The sequence below is a fragment of the Haliotis cracherodii genome, unplaced genomic scaffold (genome assembly GCF_022045235.1).
Source record: "Haliotis cracherodii isolate W230 unplaced genomic scaffold, xgHalCrac1.p SCAF_17, whole genome shotgun sequence".
In the NCBI taxonomy this organism is placed as follows: domain Eukaryota; kingdom Metazoa; phylum Mollusca; class Gastropoda; order Lepetellida; family Haliotidae; genus Haliotis; species Haliotis cracherodii.
In genome coordinates this window covers 29,087,039-29,111,716 of record NW_027266272.1, presented here as the reverse complement: position 1 = coordinate 29,111,716, position 24,678 = coordinate 29,087,039, and the positions used below count along the sequence as shown (strand labels likewise).

At 44.7% G+C, this 24,678-nt stretch overlaps 2 protein-coding genes across 2 annotated transcripts; both read right to left on the bottom strand.

Moving 5' to 3' along the window:
* Nucleotides 1–8,317: 8,317 nt before the first annotated feature.
* Nucleotides 8,318–10,184, bottom strand: LOC139464583 (uncharacterized). The gene is given in 4 exon segments (XM_071246105.1): nucleotides 8,318–9,151; nucleotides 9,263–9,564; nucleotides 10,011–10,080; nucleotides 10,083–10,184. Coding segments are annotated over 4 exon segments (1,308 nt in total).
* Nucleotides 10,185–21,809: 11,625 nt separating this feature from the next.
* Nucleotides 21,810–23,531, bottom strand: LOC139464582 (uncharacterized). The gene is made up of 3 exons (XM_071246104.1): nucleotides 23,513–23,531; nucleotides 22,779–23,080; nucleotides 21,810–22,643 (listed from the first exon to the last, which is right to left on the bottom strand). Exons 1-3 carry the CDS (start codon nucleotides 23,529–23,531, stop codon nucleotides 21,810–21,812), a joined length of 1,155 nt encoding a protein of 384 aa, XP_071102205.1.
* Between the last annotated feature and the right edge of the window lie 1,147 nt (nucleotides 23,532–24,678).

Genomic DNA, 24,678 nt, shown 5'->3' with positions numbered 1-24,678 from the left:
GTGGGGGGACATGGAGGTATGAGAGGAGAAGGGGACTGTAGTGGAAGGACGGACTTACAGGTACATGGGACATGGAGGTATGAGAGGAGAAGGGGACTGTAGTGGAAGGATTGACTTACGGGTATGTCGGACATGGAGGTAAGAGAGGGGAAGGGGACTGTAGTGGGAGGACTGACATAAGGATATGTCGGACATGGAGGTAAGAGGGGAAGGGGACTGTAGTGGAAGGATGGACATATAGGTGGGGGGACATGGAGGTATGAGAGGGGAAGCAGCTGTAGTGGGAGGACTGAGTCTGACATATGAGTATTGGGTACATGGAGGCATGAGAGTTGAAGGGGCTGTAATGGGAGGACTGACATACGGGTATCTCGGACTTAGAGGAATGAGAGGGGAAAGGGGCTGTAGTGGGAGGACGGACATTCGGGTAAGTCGGACATGGGGTAATGAGAAGGGAAGGGGACTGTAGTGGAAGGACGGACTTATGGGTTTGTGGGACATTGAGGTATGAGAGGGGAAGGGGACTGCAGTGTAAGGATGGCTATACAGGTTGGTGGCACATGGAGGTAAGAGAGGGGAAGGGGGCAGTAGTGGAAGAACGGACTTACGGGTATGTGGGACATGAAGGTATGAGAGGGGAAAGGGACTGTATTGGGAGGACGGACATATGGGTATGTCGGACATGGAGGTATGAGGGGAAGGGGACTGTATTGGGAGGACGGACATACGGGTATGTGGGACATCAAGGTATTATAGGGTAAGGGGACCGTAGTGGAGGACGGACTTACAGGTACGGGGGACATGGAGGTATGAGAGGGGAAGGGGACTGTAGTGGAAGCATGGACATACAGGTTGGAGGGACATGGGGTATAAGAGGTAAAGGGGACAGTAGTTGGAGAACGGATATACGGGTATGGAGGACAAGGGGGTATGACAGGGGAAGGGGACTCTGGTGGGAGGACTGATATACGGGTATGGGGGACATGGAGGTATGAGAGGGGAAGGGGGCTGTTGTGGTAGGTGAGCATACGGGTATGAGGGACAGGGAGGGATGGGTGGGGAAAGGGGCCTTAGTTGAAGGATGGACATCCGGGTGTGTGGCACAGGGAGGTAGGAGAGGGGAATTCAACTGTATTGGGAGGATGGACATACGGGTATGGGGGATATTGAGGTGTCAGAAGGGAAGGAGACTGATGTGGGAGGACGCACTTACGGGTATAGGGGACATGGAGGTGTGAGAGGGGAGGGGGACTCTAGTGAGAAGACAGACATACGTGTATGGGTGACACGGAGGTATGAGAGAGGGAGGGGAATGCAGTGGGAGGACGGATATACGGGTATGGGGACTGGAGGTATGAGAGATGAAGGGGACTGCAGTGGGAGTACTGACATACAGGTATGAGGGACATGGAAGTATGAGAGATGAAGGGGAATGTAGTGGGAGGACGGGCATACAGGTATGGGGGATATGGAAGTATGAGAGATGAAGGGGAATGCAGTGGGAGGACGGACATACAGGTATGGGGGACATGGATGTATGAGAGGGGAAGGAGAATGCAGTGGGAGGACGGATATACAGGTATGGGAGACATGGAAGTATGAGATGGGAAGGGGACTGTAGTGGGAGGACGGATATACAGGTATAAGGCCTGGAGGTATGGGAGGGGAAGGGGACTGCAGTCGGAGGACTGACATACAGGTATGGGGGACATGGATGTATGAGAGATGATGGGGACTCCAGAGGGAGGACGGTTATACAGGTATGGGAGACATGGAAGTATGAGAGATGAAGGGGACTGCAGTGGGAGGATGGATATACAAGTGGGGGACATGGAAGTATGAGACTGGAAGGGGCCTGTAGTTGGAGGACGGTTATACAGGTATGGGGGACATGGAGGTATGAGACTGGAAGGGGACTGTAGTTGGAGGACGGACATACCTGTATGGGGGGTATGGAGGTATTAGAGGCAAAAGGGGACTGCAGTATAGAGCTGATATACGGGTATCGGGGACATATGACATGGACGTATGAGAGGGGAAGGGGTCTGTAGTTGGAGACCATTTGGGTTATGTGGGACATGGAGGTATGAGAGGGGAAGGGGCCTGTAGTTGGAGACCATTTGGGTTATGTGGGACATGGAGGTATGAGAGGGGAAGTGGGTGTAAGGAGGGTTAGTGATTAGTAGGAAGGATGGAGTGGAAGGTAATGAGGAAGGACAGAGGTGGAGGTAAGATGGACGGATGAGGGAATAAGGAGGATAGAAGGGAAGGTAAGGAGGATACCGGGGAAGTAGGGTGGATGGAGGCAGTTGAATGGAATAAAGTTGGGGTACTGAGTTAACGGCAGGGCGAAAATAAGGGACTTTGAGGTAAGGAGTGGGTGACACGTTTGGGTTTTACGTCACTTTGAAAAGTATTCAAGTTATATCCAGAATTATGAGAGGGGAAGGGACCAAAAGAGTAGTAGGTGGAGAAACGGGAGGGCAAAAGTAGAGGACATGGGAAACGGTCTAATGGGAGGACGACGATAACAAAACATACAAGGATAATGCGAAATTGAGATTTCAATAAAGTCCTGATTTCCTTTATACCAGAGGTAGTTAAGCATTCACACAAATCCATCATATGAAAAATTTGTAAATCTTATGTCTTCTAAATGTAAATACACTATTGCACAACTTGCTAAATATATCTACCACGCTTTTAGATTACGCGAGTCACTCACAATTCACTGATATATTATTTATGTATGATATTCCTTTCATGTATTTATGCATACACTTTATTGATATAATGTATGTTCTATGGGCCTATGGCCTGAAGCTTGGAGGAAATAAACTCTACATATTCAGCATTGCCCTGAACGCAATCGTGCATTAATACCTATGTATTTCCCTCAGATTCCAAATTCAGATTGAAAATTATAGTCAAATGAAGTCAATCTGCTGTCAACATTTTGTGTAGCACATCCTAATCGGCCACAGACCAAATTGTCGACTCTTGCAATGAGTCTACTACGAAAGTAGCACACGGGTGTTCCCTGCCGTTACATGGCCACTAGGCTAGGAATAGGATACAGAAGTATTGAGTTTACTAGGCGGAATACATGAAGCTACACAGATGCAATATTATTATGTTATTATATGTCCCTGGTATAGGCCTAGGCTATATTGGATTGAGGCAACGCTTCTGGGCCAATATGACTGTCCGAGGCCTTGTTACAGGTCATTGGTGAGTCAAATTTTCCCCCAAAGCATTGCCTCGGTCCAGTCCAGCCAGCCTGCCTCAGGCCAATATGACTTACCGAGGACCTTTATCATTTAATGACATATTTATAATTGACTACCTAAACTATGTGTTTCAAATTAGTATCAGTAAAAGAGATAAAGAAAAAAAAGATAAAAAATGTCACAGTTATATCAGAAACAGGATCCACGATCTTACATAACAGCAGTCTATCGCCTTGTTGGGATTGCAATGTAAGGAATGCAATCACAGTCAAATGCGATATTGGCCTGGCACAACTGTGTTAGCCCGCTTACATCCCATGTTGGCCTGCTGAACCAATATAGGAACTCCGGTGCTTCTATATGAAGTGGGCCCCTGTGTGTGTTTAGAAATGTTTACTTTTTTATCCGTCAGACTAAGAAAAACATATTGGCACCATAAAACTGTCATTATCTAATTACGTTTCTGATATTATATATTAGAAAGTAACAGTATGTCATATGCCCGTGTGTAACATTTTCTTACTATTAAGTCTTTGGCAAATACAAGAACCTTGCATCATTGCTATACCATATTCATGTATGATCAGATCTCGTCTGAGTAACCCACCTAATGTGTCGAGGTAAGAAAAGCTTACCAGTCACCCATGTTTGTCTTGAGACTACGTTGGTGACAATGGCTGTTAAGTATTAAAAGTGCTTTATGGAGGGCCAGCTGTGACGTGTGTTACATCAACTTACGTTCAGTGTTATCTGACTGACACACATTATGAGTCTTGATGAGAATAGTTTACCAGTCACTCATATTTGTCTTGAAACCACGTTGGTGACAATGGCTGTCGAGTATTAAAAGTGTTTCATGGAGGGCCAGCTTTGACGTGTGTTACATCAACTTACGTTCAGTGTTGATCTGAGTGACACGCATTATGAGTCAAGATCAGAATAGTTTACCAGTCACCCATGTTTGTCTGGAGATGGTCTTGGTGACAATGGCTGTACATGAATAGTTCTTTAAGGAGGACTAGCTGTGAGGCAGGTTTTATCAGCTTATGGTTTCAGCTGCTGAGTTTGAAAAGTGCTTGCACGAGGCAATACATGTTATATTGCCTACATGGATAGAATATCCGCTCCATATGTCTATTGATTTGCCCATTTCCTAAATCACTCGTGAATTAGCTTTCCACATTTGGTTTGCTCCCCTCAGAGGTGTCCATTCTCACGTTCACATTCAAACACGTCTCATCTCAATGGACATATCATGTGTCATCTCTTGTCTTCCGATGATATATTTGCCAGTGTGGCGTAAACATTTAATGCACTCAATCTCAGATTCAACAACACAAGAATACACATTGTCTGGCATGGTGATATACAAAAACGTCAAAGCAATATTTGTGTGAGTTTAATGTATAGTCACTGATAACTTCATGTTGAACGTTTCTCGTCATGCTTTGTTTGTGTGGCATTCATGATTGAAATCAAAGAAATTATAGGTGTCCTAAATTCTGAGCTATCATGTTGATAGGTAATGGTCATTAAGATAACATACACTTAACATGCTGAAAGATGCCTGGACGCATATCATGAATGGCGGCTTTCTGTAAATCCTTAATGAGTTGACATAATTTACCCAGTCTTGTCTTTGGAATGTTTCACGACAATAAATAGTGGATGATGGAGGGTCATCAGTAATCCTGATAGGTTGTGTGTCTTCGTGGTTTTACTGGTTCAGACTGGATAACCTCACATGCCGCCATAATACAGATATAATATTCCACTGCATATGCTTATTGATTTGCCCATTTCCTCACTCACTCGTGAATTTGCTTTTCACATTTGTTTTTCTCCCCTCGGGGGCATATCTCTTCCTGTGTATGAGTACATAACACAGTCTCGTGTCTTTATATTGCCATAATATTCCATGTGTGACGTAAATATTGAACACTCCATCTTGGATACAATTCATGCTCACAGCTTTTGTGAATTTTCGTCATTGCAGATTCTTATAAACTGACATGAAAGATTGTAATTAAAGTTTGATACTTCTCCAAGTATAAACATTTTCAGGAACGATGATATATGAGTGATATTTGTGTGAGATGAATGTGTGACCTGACTGACCACTTCATGCTAAACTGTTCTCGTCATGCACTGTGTGGAATTCATGATTGAAATCAAAGAAATTATGTGTGTCCAATCTTCTGAACTATGATGTTGATAGGAAATGACCTTTAAAAACCTTGTTGAGTAATTCAACAGTAAAATACACAACAAAGACGTATATCATGAATGGGGTCGGTCTGTCAGCTGATGCTCAATGAGCACCATGCAATGGCCTACCCACATTCTTCCTTCACATCATCTAACCATACAATTCAACTTCAGTTCTTAAAAAAAACAGAACTACTTCTTACACTGGAAAAAATATATTTTATTAAGAATAACGCATTAATAACTTTGAAATAAATACACGTATATCAGTACATACTAAATAAACGGCCTCCAACCTCCCCTCACAGCCGTCCCTTTCCACTCTTCACGCGAACTTACAAAAACGTACAGTGACACATTTCCTCAGCATATCTTACATTACTCGAATAAAGAGTGAACGATTCAACATAATGATAAATTCTCGAAAATAACTACCACCTGACTACCATCTAAACTGTTATCGCAAGCGAGTAGGAGAGTAGTGAGATGAACAGAAATATGGTTGAAAGTAGAAGACAGAAAAAGGAAAGATATCCAGTCCGACTGTTGAGAAAGGAACAGGACAGTAGCAGATAGGACAATGCAGGAGTGTCAGGTTGCCAATGAGATGAACACATTTATAGTAGACAGTATAATAGTTGAGAGAAGGGTAGATGGTAGGACACTACATAAGGTAGAGTAAGGTAGAGTAGGATAGTACAGAGTAGGGTAGAGTACGATATTACAGAGTAGGTCAGTGCAGAGTAGTGTAGAGTAGGACAGTACAGAGTAGGGTAGAGTAGGACAGTACAGATTATGGTAGTCTAAGGACAATGTGGGGTAGGGTAGGACAAGTCAGAGTGGGGTAGAGTAGGACAGTACAGAATAGGGTAGAGTAGGACAGTACAGAGTAGGGTGGAATAGGACAGTACAGAGTAGGGTAGAGTAGGACAGTACAGAGTAGGGTAGAGTGGAACAGTACAGAGGAGGGTAGAGTAGGACAGTACAGAGTAGGGTAGGGTAGGACAGTACAGAGGAGGGTAGAGTAGGACAGTACAGAGTAGGGTAGAGTAGGACAGTACAGAGTAGGGTAGGCTAAGGACAATGCAGAGTTAGGTAGGGTAGGACAGTTCAGAGTTAGTTAGAGGAGGACAGTACAGAGTAGGGTGGAATAGGACAGTACAGAGTAGGGTAGAGTAGGACAGTACAGAGTAGGGTAGGGTAGGACAGTGCAGAGTAGGATAAAGTAGGATTGAATGAATGACTGAATGGGTGAAACGCTGCTTTTCGGCCTTTATACATTTTCTATCACGAATACTTGCATTATAACGAGGGGTGTGGCGTCCCACAGACATTGTAAATACTCAGATGATTGCTTGTTTTTAAGATAAACATGTCATTTATAAGTGAATGAGATGTTTTACAGTTATTCATGCATTAGCGAGAAAACTATGAATGTTTTTTAAAGCGTTCGAAAACCCATTACACAGGGATATATGTTGTATTAATGTCTTATGTTGTTTTGTTTATATCAACAAAAGGTAAGTATGTACAAGGTAATTATTTTCAATATGCTTCAACATGGGGAAAGGGTCAGAGACATTGCACGCTTGTGACAGTTGTCCTTGTGTCTGGGGGATGAGGGGTGATGTTTACGGCATTTTTGCTCCCAGACCCAGTGGATAGCCAGGTGTACAGATTAAACTTCGAAATTATACTGCATCCGCCATCTTTGCTTATTTAACTTATTGACTTTTGCCTTTGATTTATTACATTTCTTAGGTCCAAGTCATTTACCTGTATGCAACCCTTTGTGGACATGACAGGGTAGGACAATACAGAGTAGGCTAGAGTAGGACGGTACAAAGTAGGGTCATGTAGGACAGAACATAATAGGGTAGAGTAGGACAGTATATTGTAGGGTAGCGTAGGACAGAACAGAGTAGAACATTAGAGTAGGACAGTACAATACTACAAAGTAGGGTAAAGTAGGACAGTACAGGGCAGGGTAGAAAAGGACAGTACAGGGTAGGACAGTAAAGAGTAGAACACTACAGAATAGTAGAGTACAGGGTAGCATAGTACATAGGAGGATCGTAGGGTAGGGTAGGAGAGTACAGGGGAGGGTAGAGCAGGACAGTACAGGGTAGGACAGTACAGTAGGGCTGTACAGGGTAGGAAAGTAAAGAGTAGAACACTACAGAATAGTAGAGTACAGGGTAGGATAGTACATAGGACGATAGTAGGGTAAGGTAGGAGAGTACAGGGGAGGGTAGAGTAGGACAGTGCAGGGTAGAGTAGGAAAATACAGGAGACGGTAGAGTAGGACAATAAAGGGGAGGGTAGAATAGAACAGTACAGAGTATGGTAGAGTAGAACAGTACAGGCTAGGGTAGAGTAGGACAGTGCAGGGGAGGGTAGGACATTACAGGGGGTAGGGCAGTACAGTTGAGGCTTATTAGGAGAGTACAGAGTTCCGTAAGCAGGATTGGTGAAGGTACAGCGTAGAAGAAATTAACGAAGGACAGTGCAGAAGAGAATATAGTTGGGCAATGCAGGGTATGGTACAGTGTGACAGTACACAGCAGAGTAGAGTAGAACATACAACATTTAGATTAGATAACAACAGAGCAGGCACTGTAGGACATAAAGGCAAAGTAGGAATATAGATACAAGGGGTAGAGTACCATGGACGTGGAAATGGCCAGACACAGATAATAGCACTAGATTCGGTAGATTGTAGATAAAACAGAAACGGTAGCTGATGGTCAAAACACGAGTTCACTGTTTTGAAGTTGAACTGCACAATGAAAGGATTAGAGAAAGATCACCATGTACGATTATTAACCTATATACTACACACTAATCTATACCTACCTGTCCCCTGCCCCTTACAGTGTTTAGAAGAAGTCCCTGGTGCCAGACGAGAGACTGGAGCTGTACTCAGACAGGAGAGCTTCCAGGTCCTCCAGAGTGTCCTGGGGCTCCTCCAGTCTTGCCTGCTTCACAGCTTGGGGCACCTCGCTGTTGTCATCAGGGCACTTCCTCTTGCGTGAGGGAAGGGACTCCTTACTGGGCTCAGCAGTGGGTTTCTTCTTTTTCCTTAAAATCAGTTTAGTAAGATACAGATATTCTACATCATATTCATCATCAGAGTTAGGCTCAGCTCTGTCCACTGACTTGTCAGGATTTACACTTACTGTTGCAGCAGTGAAACCACCTGACTTAGGACTCTCCGATGTTGAAACAACCTTATCCTTTACATTCTTAACAGGGACAGGGAAGGTCTTGCATCCTGTACTGGGCAAGACAGACTTTGACTTTATGCAAGCACAATCAGCAGACAACAACTGTTCACCAAAACTAAGCTTAGATGAGGTCTTAATGATACCATGACTACCAGAGGGCTTAGTGATACGGTTCCCAAGGGGTTTGCTCTGGGGTTTCATGTGCCGAGCTCCAAGAGGCTGAGGCACAAAGTAGGGCTTGCTCTCAGGCTGATGCTTGCCCACTTTCTCCTTGGGAATGCGAGGCTTTGGCTGAGGTTTTGGCCTGAAAGTGCGGGGCTTGCGTTTGCAGGGCTTGAGCTTAGGTTTTCTATTAAGCTGGATAGGGGTCTTGGAATTGAGTTTGGGATTCCTTGTTGAAGATATGCCTGGAGTTTCAATATTAGCAGACTGGGAAAGAGGAACTGGACTCGGTTGGTCAATTTGGGGCAGAACACAGGAGAAGGCCTGATGGGTGATACAGTCAAAGTCTCATTTTGATTCTATATTGATTAAAAAACAAAATCATACTTTTTGTGTTACATTCTGGTACATGTACTAGCATAAATATAATAATACCTCTGGTCTCATCAGCTGTAGGTCCATCTCTGAACTGGGCAGGCTGACAGGCGGCTGGCTGACAGGCATCATCTCCTTACGTCTACTGCAAGGTGGTGCCTGGACTGCAGGAGACAGGGAGATACCAGTCACAGATGATTGAACTCCAGGCTGCAGGAGTCTTGGCTGTAGGTTACCAGCACCCAGGGAGAAGTTAACCGGATTACCAGCTGGTATCCAGATAGTGTTGTTCTCTACCAGACATCTGGTCCCATCTCCCATCACCACTGTTGGCAGCTCGGGCGGCAAGCGGGTCACAGGAACTACCACCAAGCAATTCATCATTATGATAATACTGAACAGCAGTATCCATTTATAAAACGTACACATGTGTCGCTCAAAGTAGTATTCAATAAAGGATGAAGTTTCGATCAAGGCTATTCTTTTTGATAAAGGACAAAATTCATTAATTCTATGTGTCTTGAAAACGTGTCTGCAGGGATTTCCCTTTCCCTCAGTCGATTATGGGGTGTATCATGTTACGTTTTCACACCGGGTACATTTAGTACAACTGTTCAGGTTAGAAACAACAACCTACTGTTATTGTGCAACTCCATAATATTAAGACCCACATTGGCACATACAGACAATGAAAATTGAAATTGGAGTATAGAAAGATCGAAAGATCAGCGTCTATTTTATGCATTGTAAACATATCAAAACAGCTTCATCCAGCCTTATCACTGGTAAAAAGGCCAATTTCACATACCTGTCCTAGTAGGATTCATAGTTTTCTCCACCTCTTCAAGTCGTACACACTTTTAAAGCAGGTATTTTGCACGATAAAACTGCGAAAACTTCCAGTGATATCTCTCAAAATGGCTGACACACAGGAAGGCCTAACAGTTGTCATGACGCCGCTACTGAAGGCAAGTCCGCGCATGCGTCGACTTTATGCATCACTTGGCACTTCCGTCTGCCTTTACATTGTGAAATGTACACATCAACATTGGGTACGTCGCCTGTTTAGATTGGATCTTAAAAGTTATGAAATGCGAAGATCATTCTGAGGGAAACTACTCTGGTAGAGTTTAATAGGTAAATAGAGTTACCCTTCTTGAAAGAGGATTTTATTAGCGCTTTAATGAATCAAATTACTTGGGGAAAATGTTCCGTTTATAATGATAAGGTGCCGTCGTAATCTATGTTAAACAAACTCAATTGTCATTGTTCCTGGTGTTAATGTAATTGTTTGTTTCAGGTTTAGTATGGGTGCTTGTTTACAAGAATTGCAGCTCTACAGAAATATAAAAGGAGTAATATTAATAACGATTTTGAAAGATGGGTATAGGTTACACTTTAACTTTTTTTATTTCCTTAAACTACCGTTGGCAAGGGCAGGTGGCAGTAGGCAACATAGGGGTATGACAGAGGATGGAACCTATATGTGGAGGTCGGAGGCAACGACACGGGATATATTATTTGTGTCCTTAGTAGCCATATAACACTACTATATGTCGTGTCGTATTAGATTAGCAGAACAATATTTCTAACTGCTAACCTAATGTGACACCATATACGGCAACTAAAGACACCATAACATATTTATTATGCCGAAAAGTTAACTATCTGGTATCCATAATGCACATGTCAAAATCAAAACGTACGGGTATGTGGGACATCAAGGTATGAGAGTCGAAGGGGACTGTAGTGGGAGGACTGACGTACAGGTTTGGGGGACATGGAGGTATGAGAGGCGATGGGGACTGTAGTGGGAGGACTGGCATACGTGTATGGGGGACATGGAGGCATGAGAGGGGAAGGGGACTGTAGTGGGAGGACTGACATACGGGTGTGTGCGACATCAAAGTATGAGAGGCGAAGGGGACTGCAGTGGAAGGACTGACATACGGGTATGGGGGACATGGAGGTATGAGAGGGGAAGGGGACTGTAGTGGAAGGACGGACATACGGGTATGGGGAACATGGAGGTATGAGAGGGGAAGGGGACTGTAGTGAAGGACGGACATACGGAAGCTTGAAAGGGGAAGGGGACTGCAGTGGAAGGACTGACATACGGGTATGGGGGACATGGAGGTATGAGAAGGGAAGGGGATTGTAGTGGAAGGACGGACTTACAGGTATGGGGGACATGGAGGTATGAGACGGGAAGGGGACTGTAGTGGAAGGACTGACATACGGGTATGGCAGACATGGAGGTATGAGAGGGGAAGGGGATTGCAGTGGAAGGACTGACATACGGGAATGGCGGACATGGAGGTATGAGAGGGGAAGGGGACTGTAGTGGAAGGACGGACATACGGGTATGGGGTACATGGAGGTATGAGAGGGGAAGGGACTGTCGTGGGAGGACTGACATACGGGTATGGGGGACATGGAGGTATGAGAGGGGAAGGGGACTAGTGGAAGGACAGACATACGGGTACGTGGAACATGGAGGTATGAGAGGGGAAGGGGCTGTAGTGGGAGGACGGACATACGGGTATTTCGGACATCAAGGTATGAGAGGGGAAGGGGCTGTAGTGGGAGGACTGACATACGGGTATGTCGGACATGGAGGTATGAGAGGGGAAGGGGACTGTAGTGGAAGGACGGCCTTACGGGTATGTGGGATATGGAGGTATGAGAGGGGAAGGGGCTGTAGTGGAAGGACGGACATACGGGTATGGGGGACATGGATGTATGAGAGGTGAAGGGGCTGTAGTGGGAGGACTGACATACGGGTATGTGGGACATCAAGGTATGAGAGGCGAAGTGGACTGTAGTGGGAGGACGGACATACGCGTGTGGGGGACATGGATGTATGAGAGTTGAAGGGGCTGTAGTGGGAGGAAGGACTTACGGGTGTGGGGGACATGGAGGTATGAGAGGGGAAGGGGCTGTAGTGGGAGGACGGACATACGGGTATGGGGAACATGGAGGTATGAGAGGGGAAGGGGACTGTAATGGAGGACGGACATACGGAAGCTTGAGAGGGGAAGGGGCTGCAGTGGAAGGACTGTCATACGGGTATGTGGGACATGGAGGTATGAGAGAGGAAGGGGCTGTAGTGGGAGGACTGACATATGGGTATGGGGTACATGGAGGTATGAGAGGGGAAGGGGCTGTAGTGGGAGGACGGACATACGGGTATGGAGGACATGGAGGTATGAGAGGGAGAAGGGACTGCAGTGGGAGGACGGACATACGGGTATGGAGGACATGGAGGTATGATAGGGGAAAGGGGCCGTTGTGGGAGGACGGACATATGGGTATGGGGAAATGGAGGTATGAGAGGTTAAAGGGGCTATTGTGGGAGGACGGATATACGGGTATGGGGGACATGGAAGTATGAGGGAGGAGGACTGGCGTGAGCAAGGGAGAGTGGAGAGGATTTTAGGGAGGATGGAGAGGGAAGTAGGGACGGTGGAGAGGAAGATGAGGAGGATGGAGCTGGAAGTACCGAATAAGAAGTGGAAAGTAGGGATAAGGAGGGAGATGAGGACGCAGAGGGGAGTGGGGAGGATGAACCTTTGGGGGTACCTCGAATAGTCATTAATATAAACCTGCAGCTTAAACCTCTAACGTCTCCTCTGTAAGAGGCCAAGTATGTTGCAAGGAAACGTGACGGCTTCGGTTTTGTGATGGACTACCTCCCAAAAGGTTCGATCCTTAATGGATAACATTACGCTTATCTGCTCAGGGAATTGATAATGTCAAGGCTAAATATCATTGGCAACTTTCAAAACGTGTGCTGTTCCACCAGGACAATGTACGTGTGCATAAGCCTGTATAGTGGGAGGACGACGATGACAAAAAATACAAGGAAAAAGCAAAGTCAGTCATATGGCCCTGGGTGGACTATATTGGACCGAGGCAATGCTTCTTGACCAATATGACCGCCGAGGACCTGTCACAAGGCTAATTTGAAAACACACATTTTATGACATTTATAATTGACTACCTAAACTAAACTACCGGGCAAAAGAAAATTTTCACCGACTTCACTTGACCAAACACCAATAACAAAGGCATATTTGAGATTTATGGTGATTAATTTATAAACAGAAATCATTCTCCATGAATTAGAATGAAAATGCATTGTAATGCTGATATTGCATTCTCCGCAATACACAAAGAAAGAGTCAAGGGGTCCAAATTAAAAATTACACAAATCAGAGTTCATTGAAAAAGTGCATGAAGAGTCCATTAATGACACAGTAGTCAGGTAACACGGCATCAATAGCGAGTGTGACCACCCTGGGCATCCATGCACACTAACACACGCCTCCTCATTTCCTCGTCAGTCGGCGGATAACGTCAACAGGAATCCTGTTCCATAAGTTCAATAGAGTCTGTTCAAGTTACTGTCGGTTCGCTGGAGGCGGTACATGTCTCAGCTGACGATCAAGATGATCCAAGAGATGTTCAATGAGGTTCATGTCTGGAGAACAAGGTGGCCAGGGCAATACGTTGACGTTAACGTTGTTCAGGTAGTCTTGAACAATTCGGGCGGTGTGAGGCCTTGCGTTGTCTTGTTGCAAAATTAATCCTCTTGGCTGATGTTGAATAAAGGGCACCACAACAGGTATCATCACTTCATCCCTGTATCTGGCCACAAATGCCACCCCATACCATGACGCCTCCGCCTCCAAACGGTTGAACTTCTCTAAGGCAGTTTGGCGCCAATCGCTTTCCCCTTCGTCGAAAAACTCGAACTCGGCCATCGTTCCTGAACAGTCAAAACAGACTTTCATCTGTAAAGAGCACTCTTGCCCAGTGACATCGCTGCCACCGACGTACAGTTGGTGCCCATTGCAGTCTGCGTTAATGGTGTAGACGGGTCAAGGCCATTCCACGGAAGGGTCGGTAGGCTCGTATACCAGCCGTACGAAGTCGTCGAAGGACTGTTCGTCTGCTGATGGCATGCCCAAGTGATGTTGCCGCCAAGTGATGTTTCGGAGGTGAATCTGCCTGATGTAGCGGTCTTCGGTCGGTGTTGTCACTCTCGGTCTTCCCGATCTTGGCTGGTCTTGAGTCTGTCCTGTCTGTTGGTAGCGGATTATCAACTTGCTGGTGGTGGTCTGGGAGCAGTTGAAGGTTCTGGCTATATGACGTTGAGTAGCCCCCATATTGGCCATACCGATCGCTCTGTCTCGTTGCGCTTGTGTAAGTCTGGGCATATTCTCGGTGTTTTCTTGCTTACTGAATGCCTGCTCTGTACAACGTCGGTATTTATGCCCCAATCACGCACGTGCATTTGGACCAATGTCTCAAAATCACGTTTTCAACAATGCATGATTTGGAAAGCTGCGTTCGAAAATCTGCGTTGTTGTTGTGGTCATGTTGCATTTGGGCGAATGTTTTCTGCGGGGGTTCAAACCTGTAACAGCTTTTTTGCTTTTTATACAACTATTTTTAAAGTGAAAACTTTCTTTTGCCCGGTAGTTTATATGTTTCAAAATAGTATCAGTAAAAGAGATCAAAAAAGAAATATATTAAAGTTATAATATATGTCAGTTATAGGTGAGGTGAAACGGGGTTTAACGTCGCGTCCAAGATTATTGCACTTATATAGCGACGTGCATGCACGTGTGTGTGTGTGGCTACTTGTACTAGTCCGGACTGATGCCGATTTATAGTGCTAGCTCACTGAGATACCATGCCGCAGTTTAACATGAATACCCCACTCAGACACAGTATACTGACTCCGAGCCGACCAGTCCTTGTTTTAGCCCCTTAATGCCGAGCGCCAGACAGGGTAACAACAAGTACCATCTTTTAACGTCTTTTGGTATGACGCGGCCGGGGATCAAACCCCGGACCTTCCGCTCTCCGGGCGGACGCTATACCACAAGACCACGGAGGCGGCCCATGTCAGTTATAACAAAAACAGGATCTACGGTCTTACATGACAGCAGTCTATCGCCTTGTTGGGATTGCAATGTTAGGAATGCAATCACACGCAAAATCCATATTGGCCTGACACAATTGTGTTAGCCCGCTTACATCCAGTGTTGGCCTGCTAAACCCATATTGACACTCCGGTGCTTCTATATGAAGCAGGCCTATTTGAGCGTATTACAGACAGTTGATTAATAAAAGTAGATATGGCCATTGCGTTTAGAAATTTTCACTTTTTATCCGTCCGTAGAAAAATATATTTGCACTATCAATTTGTCATTATCTAATACGTTTCTGATATTATATATCATAATTCATAAAGTAACAGCGTTTCATAGGTTTCAGATGCTCGTGTGGAACATTTTCTAAATATGAAGTCTTTGGCAAATACAAGAACCGAACTTAAACTTTTGCAATGCAAAAAGCAAAGCTCTTTCCTAAACACGTATTGCTTGGAATAAGTGTATGATATCAACCTTGCATCATTGCTATACCATATTCATGTATGATCAGATCTCGTCTGAGTAACCCACCTAATGTGTCCAGGTCAGAAAAGTTTACCAGTCACCCATGTTTGTCTTGAGACCACGTTGGTGACAATGGCTGCTAAGTATTAAAAGTGCTTTATGGAGGTCCAGCTGTGACGTGTGTTACATCAACTTACGTTCAGTGTTATCTGACTGACACACATTATGAGTCTTGATGAGAATAGTTTACCAGTCACTCATATTTGTCTTGAGACCACGTTGGTGACAATGGCTGCTGAGTATTGTAAGTGTTTCATGGAGGGCCAGCTGTGACGTGTGTTACATCAACTTACGTTCTGTGTTTATCTGAGTGACACGCATTATGAGTCAAGATCAGAATAGTTTAACAGTCACCCATGTTTGTCTTGAGATGGTCTTGGTGACAATGGCTGTTAAGCATGAATAGTTCTTTAAGGAGGTCAAGCTATGAGGTACGTTACATCAGCTTATGGTCAGTGCTTATCAGAGTGACCCATCTTTTGAGTACAGTTCAGGATAGTTTAGTCCCAGATAGTCTCAGAAATGCTTCGTGACAATACTCAGTGATTTATGGAGGACCAATTGTGATTGGTTACTTGTGGCATCGTGGTTTGTCTGGTTCAGACTAGATTTTCTTTCATCCCGCCACTGATCCAGCTGTTTCTGTTGGTACACTTAGACAAACACGAGGCAATACATGTTATATTGCCTACATGGATAGAATAGCCGCTCCATATGTCTATTGATTTGCCTATTTCCTAAAGCACTCGTGAATTAGCTTTCTACATTTGGTTTGCTCCCCTCAGAGGTTTCCATTCTCACGTTCACATTCAAACATGTCTCGTCCCAGTAGACATATCATATATCATCTCTTGTCACTATCTTCCGATAAGACATTTGCCAGTGTAGCGTTGACATTTAATGCACTCGATCAACAACACAAGAATACAGATTGTCTGGCATGGTGATAGAAAAAAATGTCAAAGCTATATTTGTGTGAGATTAATGTATAACCTCTGATAACTTCATGCTAAACGTCTCTCGTCATGCATTGTTTGTGTGGCAATCATGATTGAAATCAAAGAAATTATAGGTGTCCTAAATTCTGAGCCATGACATCGATAGGTAATGGCCATTAAGATAACATACACTGAACATGCTGAAAGACGTATATCAAGAATGGCAGCTTTCTTTAAATCCTTTATGAGTTGACATAATTCACCCATTCTTGTCTTTGGAATGTTTCACAATGAATAGTGCGTGAGGGTCATCAGTAATCCTGATAAGTTGTGTTTTCGTGGTTTTACTGGTTCAGATGCCTCCATAATACAGATATAATATTCCACTGCATATGCGTATTGATTTGCCAATTTCCTCACTCACTCGTGAATTTGCTTTCCACATTTGTTTCCCCTCAGGGGTATCCATTCTCACGCTGACACTCAAACTAAAGAATATCTCTTCCTTTATATGAGTACATAACACAGTCTCGTGTCTTTATCTTGCCATAATATTCCATGTGTGACAGGATACAATACATGTTCACATATTTTGTGAATTTTCGTAATAGCTGATTCAAATAATCTGATATATAAGATTGTAATTAAAGTTTGATACCTCTCCAAGTATAAACATTGTCAGTAACGATGATATATGAGTAATATTTGTGTGAGATGAATGTGTGACCTGACTGACCACTACATGCTAAACTGTTCTCATCATGCACTGTTTGTGTGGAATTCATGATTGAAATAATGGGTGCCCTATCTTCTGAGCTATGATGTTGATAGGTAATGACCATCAAAAACCTTGTTGAGTAATTGGGTAAAATACACTACAAAGACGAATGGGTCCTTTCAGCTGCATGCAATGGGCTAACTCACATTCTTCCTTTACATCATCTAACCATACAATTCAACTTCAGTTCTTAAATACAACAGAACTACTTCTTACACTGGAAAAAAATATATTTTATTAAGAAAGAGCACTTTAATATCTTTGAAATAAATACATGTATAACAGTTACATACTAAATAAACGGCCTCCAACCTCCCCTCACAGCCGTCCCTTTCCACTCTTCACGCGAACTTACAAAAACGTACAGTGACACATTTCCTTAGCATATCTTAGATTACTGGAATAAAGAGTGAACGATTCAACATAATGATAAATTCTCGAAAATAACTACCACCAGAAAATTGCTACCACTTGACTACCGTCTAAACTGTTATCACAAGCGAGTAGGAGAGCAGTGAGATGAACAGAAATATGGTTGATAGTACAAGACAGAAAAGAATAAGACAGCCAGTCCGACTGTTGAGAAAGGAACAGGATAGTGTCAGTTAGAAGCAGTAGTAGATAGGGAGTGAGTAGGGTGCACTGTCTTAAAGCAGACAGTACAAGAGTAGAGAGAAGTGGAGAACACTACATACGACAGTATAGGGAAAAGTAGAGTAGGAAAGTACAGAGTGGGACAGTGTTGAGTAGGATAGAGTAGGACAGTACCGAGAAGGGTAGAGTAGGACAGTAAAGAGTAGGGTAGAGGAGGGTAGAGTAGGACAGTACAGAGGAGGCTACAGTAAAACAGTGCAGAGAAGGGTAGAGTAGGACAGTACACAGTAGGGTAGAGTAGGACAGTACAGAGTAGGGTAGAGTAGGACAGTACAGAGTAGGGTAGAGTAGGACAGTGCAGAGGAGGGTAGAGAAGGGCAGTACAAGAGTAGAGAGAAGGGTACATTGGAGAACACTACATACAGAATAGGGAAAAGTAGAGTAGGAAAGTACCGGGTAGGACAGTGTTGAGTAGGGTAAAGTAGGACAGTACAGACTAGGGTAGAGTAGGACAGTGCAGAGAAGGGTAGAGTAGGACAGTACAGAGTAGGGTAGAGTAGGACAGTGCAGAGAAGGGTAGAGTATGACAGTACAGAGGAGGGTAGAGTAGGACAGTGCAGAGAAGGGTAGAGTAGGACAGTGAAGAGGCGGGTAGAGTAGGACAGTGCAGAGAAGGGTAGAGTAGGGCAGTACAGAGGAGGGTAGAGTAGGACAGTACAGAGGCGGGTAGAGTAGGACAGTACAGAGTAGGGTAGAGTAGGGCAGTACAGAGGAGGGTAGAGTAGGACAGTGCAGAGAAGGGTAGAGTAGGACAGTGCAGAGGAGGGTAAAGTAGGACAGTGCAGAGAAGGGTATAGTAGGACAGTACAGAGAATGGTAGAGTAGGACAGGGTAGAGGAGGGTAGAGTAGGACAGTACAGAGTAGGGCAGTACAGAGGAGGGTAGAGTAGGACAGTACAGACTAGGGTAGAGTAGGACAGTGCAGAGGAGGGTAGAGTAGGACAGTACAGACTAGGGTAGAGTAGGACAGTGCAGAGGAGGGTAGAGTAGGACAGTACAGACTAGGGTAGAGTAGGGCAGTACAGAGGAGGGTAGAGTAGGACAGTACAGAGTAGGGTAGAGTAGGGCAGTACAGAGGAGGGTAGAGTAGGACAGTACAGACTAGGGTAGAGTAGGACAGTGCAGAGAAGGGTAGAGTAGGACAGTACAGAGGAGGGTAGAGTAGGACAGTACAGAGTAGGGTAGAGTAGGACAGTGCAGAGGAGGGTAGAGAAGGACAGTGCAGAGAAGGGTAGAGTAGGACAGTGCAGAGGAGGGTAAAGTAGGACAGTGCAGAGAAGGGTAGAGTAGGACAGTACAGAGAATGGTAGAGCAGGACAGGGTAGAGGAGGGTAGAGTAGGACAGTACAGAGTAGGGCAGTACAGAGGAGGGTAGAGTAGGACAGTACAGACTAGGGTAGAGTAGGACAGTGCAGAGGATGGTAGAGTAGGACAGTGCAGAGGAGGGTAGAGTAGGACAGTACAGACTAGGGTAGAGTAGGACAGTACAGAGGAGGGTAGAGTAGGACAGTACAGACTAGGGTAGAGTAGGACAGTGCAGAGGAGGGTAGAGTAGGACAGTGCAGAGGAGAGTAGAGTAGGACAGTACAGACTAGGGTAGAGTAGGGCAGTACAGAGGAGGGTAGAGTAGGACAGTACAGACTAGGGTAGAGTAGGGCGGTACAGAGTAGGGTAGAGTAGGGCAGTACAGAGGAGGGTAGAGTAGGACAGTACAGACTAGGGTAGAGCAGGACAGTGCAGAGGAGGGTAGAGTAGGACAGTGCAGAGGAGGGTAGAGTAGGACAGTACAGACTAGGGTAGAGTAGGGCAGTACAGAGTAGGGTAGAGTAGGGCAGTACAGAGGAGGGTAGAGTAGGACAGTACAGACTAGGGTAGAGCAGGACAGTGCAGAGAAGGGTAGAGTAGGACAGTACAGACTAAGGTAGAGTAGGACAGTGCAGAGAAGGGTAGAGTAGGACAGTACAGACTAGGGTAGAGTAGGACAGTGCAGAGGAGGGTAGAGTAGGACAGTGCAGAGAAGGGTAGAGTAGGACAGTGCAGAGGAGGGTAGAGTAGGACAGTACAGAGAATGGTAGAGTAGGACAGGGTAGAGGAGGGTAGAGTAGGACAGTACAGAGAAGGGTAGAGTAGGACAATACAGAGTAGAGGAAGGCAGTACAGAGAAGAGTAGAGTAGGACAGTACACAGAAGGGTAGAGTAGGAAAGTACAGAGTAGGACAGTGTTGAGTAAAGTAGGACAGTACAGAGTAGGGTAGAGTAGGACAGTGCAGAGAAGGGTAGAGTAGGACAGTACAGAGTAGGGTAGAGTAGGACAGTACAGAGAAGGGTAGAGTAGGACAGAACTGAGGAGGGTAGAGTAGGACAGTACAGAGTAGGGTAGAGTAGGACAGTGCAGAGAAGGGTTGAGTAAGACAGTACAGAGGAGGGTAGAGTAGGACAGTACAGAGAATGGTAGAGTAGGACAGTACAGAGGAGGGTAGAGTAGGACAGTACAGAGAAGGGTAGAGTAGGACAATACAGAGTAGAGGAAGGCAGTACAGAGAAGAGTAGAGTAGGACAGTACACAGAAGGGTAGAGTAGGACAGTACACAGAAGGGTAGAGTAGGACAGTACAAAGGAGGGTAGAGTAGGACAGTACAGAGGAGGGTAGAGTAGGACAGTAGAGTAGGGTAGAGTAGGACAGTACAGAAAAGGGTAGAGTAGGACAGTACAGAGGAGGATGAAGTAGGACGGTAGAGAGTAGGGTGAAGTAGGACAGCACAGAGAAGGGTAGAGTAGGACAGTACAGAGGAGGGTAGAGTAGGACAGTATAGAGGAGGGTGAACTAGGGCAATACATAGTAGGGTAGAGTAGGACAGTACAGATTAGGGTAGAGTAGGGCAGTAGGGAAGAGAGTAGGACAGTACAGTGTGGAACAGTACAGAGTTGGATAGAGTAGGACAATAGAGGAGGATAGTACAGAGAAGGGTATAGTAGAACAATATAGGGGAGGGTAGAGTAGGACAGTACAGAGGAGGGTAGAGTAGGACAGTACAGAGAAGGGTAGAGTAGGACAGCGCAGAGTAGGGTAGAGTAAGGCAGTACAGAGTAGGGTAGAGGGGGACAGTACAGAGTATGGTAGATTAGGACAGTAGGGAAGAGAGTAGGACAGTAAAGATTAGGGTAGAGTAGGACAGCACAGAGTAGGGTAGAGGACAGTTCAGAGTATGGTAGAATAGGACAGTACAGTGTTGAACAGTACAGAGTAGGGTATAGTAAAACAATGTAGGGGAGGGTAGAGTAGGACAGTAGAGAATGGGGTGGAGTAGGACAGTACAGAGGAGAGTAGGACAGTGCAGACAAGGCTTATTATGATAGTACAGAGTTCAGCTGGCAAGGGTGATGAGGGTACAATGTAGAAGAAAGTAATGTAGGACAGTACAGAAGAGAGTAAAGTATGACAATGCAGAGTATAGTACAGTGTTACAGAGAGGAGAACAGAGCACAGAACATTTAGATTACATAAGAGAAGGGTACTTTAGAGTACCATAGGCATGGAAATAGCCTGACACAGATAATAGCATCAGATTTGGTAGATTGTAGATTGGGCAGAAAACCCATAAGGGGTTTAGATAAAACAGTCAGTAGCAGATGGTCAGAATATGAGTTGACTGTCTTGAAGTTGAACTGCAGACAAGGAAGAATAAGAGAATGAACACCATGTACGAACATTAACCTAAATACTACACACTAATCTATACCTACCTGTCCCCTGCCCCTTACAGTGTTTAGAAGAAGTCCCTGGTGCCACATAAGAGACTGGAGCTGTACTCAGCCAGGAGAGCTTCCAGGTCCTCCAGAGTGTCCTGGGGCTCCTCCAGTCTTGCCTGCTTCACAGCTTGGGGCACCTCGCTGTTGTCATCAGGGCACTTCCTCTTGCGTGAGGGCAGGGACTCCTTACTGGGCTCAGCAGTGGGTTTCTTCTTTTTCCTTAAAATCAGTTTAGTAAGATACAGATATTCCACATCATATTCATCATCAGAGTTAGGCTCAGCTCTGTCCACTGACTTGTCAGGATTTACACTTACTGTTGCAGCAGTGACACCACCTGACTTAGTACTCTCCGATGCTGAAACAATCTTATCCTTTACATTCTTAACAGGGACAGGGAAGGTATTGCCACCTGTACTGGGCAAGTCTGACTTTGGCTTTATGTAAGCACGATCAGCAGACAACAACTGTTCTCCAAAACTAAGCTTAGATGAGGTCTTAATGATACCATGACTACCAGAGGGCTTAGTGATACGGTTCCCAAGGGGTTTGCTCTGGGTTTTCATGTGCCGGGCTCCAAGAGGCTGAGGCACAAAGTAGGGCTTGCTCTCAGGCTGATGCTTGCCCACTTTCTCCTTGGGAATGCGAGGCTTTGGCTGAGGTTTTGGCCTGAAAGTGCGGGGCTTGTGTTTGCAGGGCTTGAGCTCAGGTTTTTGCTTTAGTTGGATAGGGATTACGGAATTGGGTTTGGGGCTGCTTGTTGAAGGTATGGCTGGAGTTTCAACATGGGCAGACTGGGAAAGGAGAACTGAACTGGGTTGGTCAAGTTGGGGCAGAACACAGGAGAAGGCCTGATGGGGAATACAATCAAGGCATCATTTTGATTTTTTATGATCAAGTAAGAATATCATTCTGTTTGGATTACATTCTTATAAATGTATAAGCGTGAATAAAATGGTACATGTATGAGCATCAATGTAATATACCTCTGGTCTCATCAGCTGTAGGTCCAACTCTGAAGTGGGCAGGCTGACAGGCAGTTGGCAGACAGGCATCATCTCCCTACGTCTACTGCAAGGCGGTGCCTGGACTGCAGGAGGCAGGGGGATACCAGTCACAGATGATTGAACTCCAGGTTGCAGGAGTCTTGGCTGTAGGTTACCAGCAACCAGGGAGAGGTTAACCGGATTACCAGCTGGTATCCAGATATTGTTGTTATCTACCAGACATCTGGTCCCATCTCCCATCACCACTGTCGGCAGCCCGGGCGGCAAACGAGGCACATGCACTGTATTGATTAATATTTGTTGAAATATTTAATAAAATAAATAAAGGCATTATGTTTTACTACTGTTTGATAATCTGTGTTCCAGCAACAGAAAATTCACGAGACTGAAATGCAATAAGTAGGCTAGAATGTTTGGGGAATTTTTTGGCATCAAATTTAGGCCTAATGCACGGCCATAATGAAGTTTTATAGTAGCTGGATGGGTACAAGTAAACACTTTCGTGAAGTTAGATGACCAATTCCCGATCTAGATCAAATTCAGTTATAGCAAATTCAGTTATAGCTTGCCTCTTACAATGATAAAATAAATCAACGAGAATACCTTTGTGTCTCTCAAAGGCAGGAGAGATATGAGACAATGGTCACTCTTGCAATACAAATACCTACTCATATAGCACATCGTGACTGATTAAAAACATACTTATCACATACCTCCTGTACTGGGATTCATGATTTTATACACCTCTTCAAACAGCAAAAACTCTGAAAATCGTAAACGATACGCAAAACTTGCAATATACTCCAGTGCAATCTGTCAAAATGGCTGACACACAGGAAGGAGGAAAGCGTTGTCATGACGCCACAGGTACCGTTAACACTGCGCATGTGTGGAATTCCGACATCACTTGACTTCCGTCTGTCTTAGGCCTTGTGAGAAAGTTGTTTGTGTTGGCGTTGTTTCGAAGACTTGGCTCGAAAGGACGCCTTAATTACAGATGCATATGGTTTATGTCAAGGTCAGTTCTAAGGGCTGCTACTCATACACGCAACAACTAGTGGGAGTTACCCTCCCATGATAAAAAAATTTACTGCTGCTTCTACCACTTCCTATTTCACATTCATCGATACTTTATGGGATTGCCTATAAGTCAAGTCAGGCCGGGCCGGGCCGGACCAGGCCATCGTTCTAACTCCATCATCGATGACCAAACGTGTATATTATTGATGTAATGTACACACGTGACATTAACAAGCAACCACATACCACAAATGTCAAACATGTGGGAATTAAGTTATTACGAGAGGAGAAGTTACGGATTTGAAACGTATCAAATACGTGCATCTATCGTGATACAAATTTCCATTTGTCCGACATAACTTTATCTAACTATATTCAGACAAATAATTCAAAGATAAAATTGCATAACATGCAATCAATTTAAACAAAACAGATGTATCGTGAAATGTGTTAGGATATATAAAACAGTATTTAATCTACCCATCTGCTGCTTAAAAAGACCTCTGTTAATCGTATTCAAAACGAACACGTTCGTTAAAGTAAAGCCATTTTCCTTACACACTCTCAACAAAATCACTATTAGACGACGCATTGCCTGTGTTCGGTCCGACTTGGACCCACTGGCCAAAAGCACCTAAAACATCACAGATGGTTCATGGAAAGTGTCAAGATATAAAGTCGAACCTCGTTGTCTCGAACTTGGATGTGTCAAATTCCCGGTTGGCTCGAAATCATTTGGTAGTCCCAAGTATCCAAATTAAGCATAACAATCCTCTGATGTCTCGAACCTCGGATAACTCGAACTTTTCCCTTTGTTCCCATGAGTTCGACACAACGAGGTTCGACTGTATAGAAGACA